The sequence below is a fragment of the Varroa jacobsoni genome, unplaced genomic scaffold (assembly GCF_002532875.2).
Source record: "Varroa jacobsoni isolate VJ856 unplaced genomic scaffold, vjacob_1.0 contig05406, whole genome shotgun sequence".
Taxonomy (NCBI): domain Eukaryota; kingdom Metazoa; phylum Arthropoda; class Arachnida; order Mesostigmata; family Varroidae; genus Varroa; species Varroa jacobsoni.
This window is the reverse complement of record NW_019215556.1, coordinates 1-9,663: the sequence shown is the minus strand read 5'-3', so window position 1 is coordinate 9,663 and position 9,663 is coordinate 1. Positions and strand designations below refer to the sequence as shown.

The window sequence follows — 9,663 nt, the reverse complement described above, 5'->3', positions numbered from 1 at the left end:
CAAAAAAAAAAAAAAATATATATATATATATATATATATATGCTTACAGCTAAATTGCTTTCCGGAATTGGGTTTTTCGCGGAACAGAATCAATATATGTCGGCCACCCAATTGGTCATATATAAATTAGTAAAGTATTGGCATGTTATTTACAAGTAGATCCAGTGACTTCATCAATGACTCGTCTAACCTGTTTTGTAATTGGTTCACCCATTTAATCGACCACTATACAGATATTGAAGACGTTTTCCCCACCTGTCTTATTCCGTGCCAGCGGCAATATTGGTTTCAATATTTTTTAGACCCCCTCTAAATCATGAGCGGGGGTAGTTCTAGCACGTGGCATTATCATAGCTAAACGCATACATACTAGGATTATTATTATGTTCAGTCAAATTAACGCTGTTCTGATCATCGTCATCATAATTATTACCGCCAGTATTACGTCGCATGGTCATCGTTGATGAATGAATTCATTCACCGCAACTTAAACTGCCGCAAACGACTTCTGCCGTTCTCCTGCTGTTTTGCGCAGGTGGCACGACCCAGCTTGACCCATTCGGACTCAGCTTGCGTAAGCTAGCCCACTTCTATGAAATGCGCATCTAACCCAGTTCGGATACCGTATTTAGTGCACATCTCGAGTGATGCACGCGTATGCGTGTGCTTCACCGGTTGTTATCATCGGGTCGGAGTCGATTGTTAAACTTTACAATAACATCATACTGCGACTGTGGCGAGGGCAGACGCGGTTTTCCCCAATAGATCTGCGTCATTGAGCTCCTACTTTCACAGTGCCTGGCCCACATAAATGGACCCGCTCACACAGTGTCACATGGTTAGAGCATAAGCCAGTTAAAACTACGGGCAAACGCTTCTGTCATCGCCGGACAGCCACCGTCGCTGCTCTTGCAGCCGACTCCCGGTAACTCGGACCGGACGCTGCTTCCGGTTAGTAACATCATCGTACTGGAGCCGTGCAAGGAGCCACTACGGTGGACTCACCGTTCGCGCGCAAGTCACGGTCGAGCACGAATCGCGATGGCAATCCGGATCGTCACTGTTGTTTGCACCGTCGGTGTAGTCGACGTCGTCGCTGGTGCCGACATCGCAGTATCTGTTTGGTGGTGATTCGTTGCTGTTGCTCACGGACGCTCTCGTTATGATGCTCGCACAGCCATCGACGACAGCAGAATGGATAACATCTCAATGAACGGAGTGAGAAGCGGCGACATCGGAATAGCCATTAGTTGCAGCGGACATGACGCGAGCTTGAGGTTCGATGACGGGCGACGGCGCGCGGTAAGTTGTCTCGTCGACGGCTGGCCAACCGATAGCGTCTCACAATATATTGAAACAATTTTGTAGATAGTGCTTATCGGTAAACATAGCTGCGCGCAAATATACCGCTCATTTTGTATTGCTACGTTATAATGTGATAAGAGTTATATATATATATATATATATATATAGTTAGACTACAATAGTTCGCACTGAAACTTAAGTGTTAAGTTGGCACTGGTTGGCATCATAGAATCGCTCGATCGAATTCGCTAATTATACGTTATCTGCCCCTTGTACGACTTACACGTGAGATAAACGTTAGCTTTTAACGGTCAAGCAATTTCAGTCTAAGCTCATCACACTAACTGACGTCAACCCACCCCGTTGGCCTAATTTGTGCTACCGAAAATTCTAACTAATTTTTCGCATCTAAAATAACACTTTATTGCCCTTATGAGCGGTGTGGCATTCTGCACGACTTTATAAAAAAATCATTGCTTGTTCATCACTTCTATGTAGTTTTTAGATTATTACAGTTCTGAATGTAAGAAATTAACCCAACGGCTCAGTAGAAAAATACAGAGTGTTCCCTCTTTTTTGGGACATTTGCATTAGGATCGTATAATCATGAAAGGTTTAACAGACTATAAAGAAGTTCATATAGTCTCCGAGACTGCGGCATTGCCACGAGTTTTACCAAGTGTATTATCGCCCCTTTAGGTAATCGCTAATGGACGCTGACAATGAGTTGGTGAATACGGTGAAAGCTCAGCAGTGGCCTTGCGCAGGATGATGCCTGTTTACCTACATCTTCTCCTTCTATACGGGTGGGTTTTGCCTTACTTAACCAGAGGCCGACCTGCAAATATGACCGGAAAATCTTTGTTGGATTATGCCGCGAATTCGAACGCCACTGTATCAGCGAATATCTCCTCTACACCCACAGCACGTACGTTGTAAAATAGAAAATTATGTTGGCATTTCAACTAACCAGAGAAATCTGTAACGCTTTTCAAAAAGCGGCCATTTTTAAATTAGTGTGTTACTTTACAGGTTAGCAATTAGTTTAGAAAAGGCGACCTCAGGTAAAAACATATATTAAGACAGATATACAACTACTCCTTGAAAACATTAGCATTTTACTCTCTGCAACAACTTCATGCATAAATCGAGCGACCGACCATATTCGAGGAGTCGAACGTTTACCGTTATGGAAAGATGGATCGATGCTTCGTCCGCTACCCGAAGACGGTTGCCGTATGTCTGCAACTACATTTCCTATTCATTATCGTATTAAGTAACGCAAAATAATGAAAACGAAAATTTACTTCACCGGTTCTTTCCTAGTGAATGAGATGATACTTCGTAAAACAAGGCTTAAAAATTTGTCCAATAAAAGGCCCTGGAGTAACCCAGATTAACTATCTGTTAAACGGAGGGTCATACATTTTTCGTGCGCAAAAAAACCGGACAACACGCTTAGCAGTTATGAGTAGTAAAACAAAATGTCTGGCCCAAAAAATGTCTTTATCGAAGCAAACAATTCGAGCAGCTTCCCAGCACAAGATGAAATGAAGTACCACATTTCAACAAGTTTCCAACAAATTTCAACACATCAGTAGCGCCCATCATCATAAGAAAAGTCCACCAATTTTGAGAAGTCCTTTTCGAAAAAGGACCGTGCTCCTATTTAGGCGGAAATGAAAGAAACAGAAACGGCCGTTATAGTAAACTGATCGAGGACACCTTTACAGAAATGAGACAACCGATTTTACAACAGTCATTTGTTAGTAAAACCGATACTTTTATTGATTTAGCTAGCTGGTAACCTTGCTACCATTGCCTTGAGTAATTTATTCTGCTTATGTGACGTAGCAACAAGCTATGCAATAAAAGATGCTGGTGCAAATCGTAAGAAAGTATTAGGACTTTTCATGATCTTCATAAAAGTCTATTTATTTATATGAACACTCGAGTGAATAAAGCGTGTAGCAAAAATATTATTAAAGTCTTATGGGTCGCCGAAAGCCCAATTCTAATGGGTTTCTGATTTATATATATGTAAATATTTTATTTTTGATTTATATATATATGTATATAATAACGTGTCCTACCAGCCCGATTAGCTAAAAGCGGCTCGATTTTTCTATCTTTGTTTCAAAGGGACGGTGAACTAAAATGCCCCACTTGACGCTATCGAAAGGGGTTATTTTAAATAAACACTGCTTGGCTATAAAGATCAACTGTTTTCCCTAGCAAAATGGAACATTTGCACGTCAATCTATAATTTCACTGCAAGAACTAAGTGAGCTTAGGAGTTCAAAATGAATGTTTTATGGTAAACTGCCAGACTCTGTAAAGATGCCTTTTAATCATACAGAACTATTTATCAGGAAAAATCATTAGCAGAGTCAAACGCGAAAAACATTTTTACAGGTATTTATATATTGCCTGTAAGTAGAATAGGGAAACGATCTTAAAACGTCGTCCCAAGTTGTACAAAAGAGTTCGCAAAATCAGCCCAAATACAACTAATGAAGAAAGTATTTGTGCTTAATCTTCAGCAATAATTTTATCAGTATCTGAAAAATTTTAAAGCAAAACATTTTCAACAGAACCGAATGTCTGATACTCCCTTCTTGCTGTATGCATATATGAAGTATTGTTTGGGGCAAAAATAATAGGAACTAGATTCAGTACATTAGCTCTCTGTTTATTTAGTTAAGTTGCAATTGCTGAAGTATCGTGTTGTTACTGTTAATCAATTTCAGTATTGATTAAAAAACTGGTAACTACAACGTTCGTGGAAAAAATGCCAGCGTTCCTCGCTACCCAGTCAGCACGGCTAGAACTTGTCGATGGAAACCCCTGCTATACAAGTAGGTAAAACCTAAGCTGCACGGGTTATGAGAATATGTAGTGGTAGTTTCATCTACTTTACAGGGCTTTATTTAGTTCAGTCATTGCTATTTTGCACTAGCGCGCACTCCTAAACTCTGGCAAACGCATTTTCAGGGAACCATCTTTTACACATCAAAAAAAAATTAACACATAAATGTATCAATTTGAGCTTAGCACATTGAATGGAAATGGCTAGGTGACACTATGTGGTTATTTTTGGAATAATTATAAAAGATCTAGGTGTTTTCGCTGGTTTTACTACACACTGCTTTTAAAATAGGTCGCCGATCGTTTATTCGTTATTGCCTCCGTATCTTTAGATTTCTTCGTCAATCGCTTTTAGCGCAGTCTTTCTCTTTTCGATGTTCGCAGTGGAAACCATGGACTACGTGGACGTCGGAAACCTCATGGCTCGTAAGACTTGCTGGTGTATGACCGTCATTGATCTACCGATAACGGCTGCACAAACACCTCAGCATACAACGGCCACGGAAATTGTGGTCAGGACGCCGGTATATACTACGACAGTAACCATTTTTGCTAACTCTGCCATTGAGACCGTCTACAAAACTATAAAGTTCTCCAATGATGAGGTCAAGACGACCACGCGGTATCGTTTTGAGCCGTCCACAAAACGTTCATCGGGGGTCTTCTCTTTAGAGAGCACGCAAACTAGTGACGAATTTGATAGCTCCACGTGGATCCCTGAGAATATCATCTCAACTTCGCGGCCAACCAACACAATGAATATTGAACCTTCTAGACCATATTTGTCAGTTAGTCAAGCAAGTGAAACAACGGCGTCATTATGGTTTCCAGATTTCACTGATATCCTTCCGTCATCGCCAAATTGGGATTTTTCCTCAAACCTATCATCGTATGACATGTCATTGCACTCCTTAGAGTCATCTATTCGAGAAGAAAATCTCTCTGTTACTTGGGACACCCAAACGACACTACTATCAAATTCAACGGAGCTCATTAGTGAATGGAACCAATCTCAAACGGAACGATTGAACATACTTACACCGAGTCGTCAAGGCATGATAACACCGGATCTAGGGGACAGTTGGACGGCGGGCCCTGATATTACACTCTTTCCTTCGATAATTGTGTCGTCCGAGCCGTTCTCGCCTCGAAGTATAGGTTTAGATCTTGAAGATTTGACTCCCGAGGTGACGCCGATCATTCCCCCATCATTAATTGACTCCGACAAGTCCTGGGGTATAATAGCGACAAATCTAAGCACTCTAGAAAGTATCAATCCATCGTATAAAGAAACATCACCTATCTCTATAGAGCCTACGAATACTTACGTGAGTTCGACGCACTGGAATACAGATGAAAATTCCGTTTCGCCATACTGGTCATCTGAAAACTACGATTTAGGGCTTGATTCATCGCTAAGTTTATCATGGACATTCAGCCCAAGTCTTGCCACAATAAATGAGACTGGGTTGCCGTCGACTTTCTCTAGCGAATGGCCTAACAAAACATCGATGCTCACTGTCGATATCGTAACGTCAACGGCTAGCTGGAATATTATATCGTCAGACGTAGTAGACGTCTCATGTGCTTCAAGCGAAGTAGTAAGACCCGTTTCATCTTTGCCAAATCAAAACTTAAGTGATCAATTGAGCATTTACCAAGATGAAACAGATGCGGTTTCGATGACTTTAGCGCCACTGCCTATACCAAGCACTACTCAGAAAACTATTAACCGAATTTCACCTCAATTTTCACTGTCATTTGATTTACCAACAACGGGACTAGCTTCACCGGCATCGGCTAGCCCCTCGTCAGATCACAGAGCGACAGTGGCCATTTCGCCAAGCACTCCTACGAAAATTTCGTCGGCTGAATTTCCTGCCTCAACTACATCGTTTTTCGACAACTCGATTTTACCTGCGGACAGTGCAATTGAGGATAGTTCTGCCAGCCCACGCGACACCTTGTCAGTAAGTGTATCAGAAGATATACCACAAGAAGGATTCACCACCTCCTTCTCCACATCGGTAATCCCTGCCGGATCGCCGACAGATTCTATGTGGATACTTGCCACGAACGTAACTTATGTGCCAACAAGAACGACCGCACAATCTACAGTTAGTTCTTTCATCCTGGAAGTATCGACTGCGAAACAACCTGCGACAGCAAGCGAAAGAGATACCAAGTATTGGATACAGACAGGTGAGTTGGAGAAGAGAAAGGAAACAATGTCATCTGCTGCATTAATCAGACGTGAAATAGAAAACCTTTATATGCGAATGCTACTGATTTTTGTATGGCTCATTGAAATGGACAACTGGATACCTGTTATACCTAACATATATCAAGAACGTTAGAGCAGAAGAAGACACATGCATACTGTTATAATATCAACGAGTTTCCTTACATCTTTACAGAGCTTCGCATGCCTCCTGACGTAAATTCTACTGATACTTCAACGTTAGTTAAAAACTTGGCGTTCCTTTACGAACGGGCTTACGTCCGTCAGCGTAAACGACAGCGACGGTATGCCAGACCAACATCGATAAAGTTGATCTACGTCCGGAATGATTATATACAACGGAATATTACTCTTGTGTATGTGTTGTACTATCAAGGACAGCTGGTGCCAGCTTTTGAGGCTGTAGAGAAAATGAGGGTCGTCCGCGAAGCTGATATGGTAAAACTCCTGCAACATGGCATTATTGTCAAGGCTAAACGTGAGTAGTCAGTCCTTTTGCGGATCTTTCGGTTTCTCTTTCGGCCGTCAAGTATACGGGCCCGATGCAGCTAGACGCGATAATATTCGTGATCATTCTATGATACGTTCTATCCACACATGGCCAATTATTGATAATGTTAAACATTTGTATGGTCCCTCTTTCCACTTCTTCGCATTGCTAGCCTACGAGCCATGGACGTCAAGTGCCCTTTTGGAAAATCGCGAAGAGATCTGGTACAAAACCAAGTTGGCGTGGATTCTCGTCTTGATTCTCCTGTTACTCCTTCTTCTGTTGCTCCTGCTATTGTGCTGTCTATGCGTACGTACGCGAAAGAGACAGAAGGCCGAGGTGAAAGACGCTGAAGTTTCCAGTTCCTTTAGCCAGGGAGAAGGAAGGTTCAGCACAAATTCGGGTATCGTAAGTATATTGTGCCAAATACCTGGAAAGCCCTTTAGCGATTACTCCTATAAAAAATGGTCAAGCAGCTTGCAACACTAAAGTGTTTAAAAATGATCAGCGTCAATAAGATTTACATACGGAGACGTAAGAACGAAAACACATACAACTTAATGGGGCTAGAATTCGTCATCGTCATTTATATTCTGTAGACAATGTATGCAGTCATTCTTCTATGCTGTGGGATCAGGTTGTGTTATCATATTCTTGTTACAGACAATGCCGGCGGAAAGCTTACGTTCATATCGTGACGCCGTAACTAGCCCAGTGCACTTCGGCGAAACGGGCACATACCGAAGAAGCGAGTCCCCGAAATTCTACGAGAACCAGGCCTTCGAGGGATCACTAGATGAGCCCAGAGTTCGACGAAGGCCCATCTTGACACAACATACGTTTGAAGCGACATTCGAGGGCGAACATAACGGGCATGCTCGAACTGAATTAACACCTCCCGAAGTTAAGCCTCGCAGACGAATAAAAAATTTCGATGCTGAACAGTCGGTTGCCCCCAATGAACTGTCTACGTATCAAGATATTCGAATACCGTGAGTTATTGCGGAGTTACGATTATTGTATAAATTAATTAGGAACGATATGAAATAACAGAAATAGCCGTGCGTCAAGCTAATGGTATGCATGATTTCAACGACAGGTATACTATGTAGACACGTGTGTCAATACCTGCTAAACCTCCTGCTGAAGACGGCGGGGTTTGCTGGTCTAAGCCCCACTAAATACACGTAAAGTACGCTCCGTATTTGATGAAACGAAGAATATTTAGAGCAAGCTTATACGTGGGTTGTTTCAAAAGTCATTTTTTCGCACAATTTTTTACACGTTATTTAAATTTAACCTATGCATGAGTTATGCATAACACTGTATTCGAAACGCCATGTCAATTTTTTTTCTCCTAAGCTTTGCATTGCGTATCATCCTATCGATCCCAATGTTAACTCGACAGACGCTGTAGTTGTGAACAAAAAATCCATTCTTTTGTCACAGTGCATCAGAAATCGAGATCCGACGAGTGATTAGTGAGCTCGCAAGCGAAGACGAGGAGTCCTCGGGAGAAAGGATCGCCGAAACGCGACGACAGCTCGAGTCCATGACCGAAAAGCTGAACGCACTTGTGGACAATAGTCTGTCAATTGAACATACACGCAGTAACCTGTACGGTAGTACACGGCAAAGGACGCTAGTTGTCCGCAGAGATTACAAACACCGATCAAGATCGGCGGATTCAATTGACAAGTAAGTGTAGCTATTAGTTCATTATGGTAACGGCTTATAAATTTCGTAGGGAAAGATTAGCATGAGATCTATGATCATTGGTCATGGGGCGTTACGAACTGTTCAGCATGAACGGGCCTACTGGAAATGCAATAAGTTTATATCTCCAGGTGATGAGGTTCCTTTTGACGTAAATGTGCGTATAAACGGAAATTTATGTTGGGGCAGGACGGCTGTCGGACGACCGCTTTTCACAGTTTCACATGATATGAACAGAAATATAATTATGTATTGCTAACAGGTATCCAGGAGTATCGCAGGTTCCTTCACTGAATAGCCCGATCTATCGTGATCAACCAACGCAAACTTATAGCATGACCCAAACAAAGAGATCAACAACTCCACATTTCCTGGTAACGATACATAAAGATATCGCCAGAACCGAACAACGTATACAACAGAGGCAATTTGTAAGTAGCATAGATTTAAGACCCACTTTTTAATCAGTGCGCCATAGGCTGGCCAGAAAATTCTTTTTTCCCTGAATATATATATTGTAGAAGATGCTCTCGTAATGTTTTTCTTATGTTGCAGCAACGAACTGTCGAACAATCGGATCGCTTGTCCAGAGCAGTGCAATACCGACAGCCGGCAGAACACGTAATGGAAGCTATTAAACACGAGTTAGACAAAGCTCAAGAATCGAATCGGGAGAGCTTTGCCTAAATGCCGCGGATCGAAAAATACTAGCAACATTTATTGATTAATCGGCCATCAACATAACTGAGGATCAATCAGGTGACAAGTCATCGGATGCGCCCCGACCAGCGTAGATCACAAGATTTTATAGGTTTCAAGTACGCAGAGTCACAACAGCTTACGCTGTAAAAGCGTAGTAATAATATTGCCTTATTAGCAAAGTCGCGGCACAAGACTGTATCGCAACCCATGCCGCAGGCAATATGTTTATAATGACATCAGGCAAAGCAGCAGCTAACAAAAAAAAATAGATAAACTGTCAGCCTTGTAAGTAAAAAAGGTCCAAGTAAAAACATAGGGGCATAATGAAAGCGAACAATGC

The 9,663-nt window shown here is 42.0% G+C and overlaps 1 protein-coding gene across 1 annotated transcript; it reads left to right on the top strand.

The window, feature by feature from the left end:
- The first annotated feature begins 55 nt into the window (after positions 1 to 55).
- LOC111273203 (uncharacterized) lies at positions 56 to 9,653 on the top strand. Its single transcript, XM_022854889.2, has 10 exons — positions 56 to 1,302; positions 2,005 to 2,233; positions 4,056 to 4,163; positions 4,558 to 6,375; positions 6,591 to 6,893; positions 7,078 to 7,313; positions 7,569 to 7,897; positions 8,355 to 8,603; positions 8,884 to 9,052; positions 9,177 to 9,653. The coding sequence occupies exons 2-10, from the start codon at positions 2,074 to 2,076 to the stop codon at positions 9,306 to 9,308; spliced, it is 3,504 nt and encodes a 1,167-aa protein (XP_022710624.1). The 5' UTR covers positions 56 to 1,302; positions 2,005 to 2,073; the 3' UTR covers positions 9,309 to 9,653.
- The last annotated feature ends 10 nt before the right edge of the window (positions 9,654 to 9,663 follow it).

Coding starts and splice junctions, on each gene's coding strand:
- LOC111273203 (XM_022854889.2), top strand. CDS start 2,074: ATGATGCCTGTTTACCTACATCTTCTCCTTCTATACGGGTGGGTTTTG. Junction 2,234..4,055: donor CTCCTCTACACCCACAGCAC/GTACGTTGTAAA, acceptor AATCAATTTCAG/TATTGATTAAAAAACTGGTA. Junction 7,898..8,354: donor TATCAAGATATTCGAATACC/GTGAGTTATTGC, acceptor CTTTTGTCACAG/TGCATCAGAAATCGAGATCC.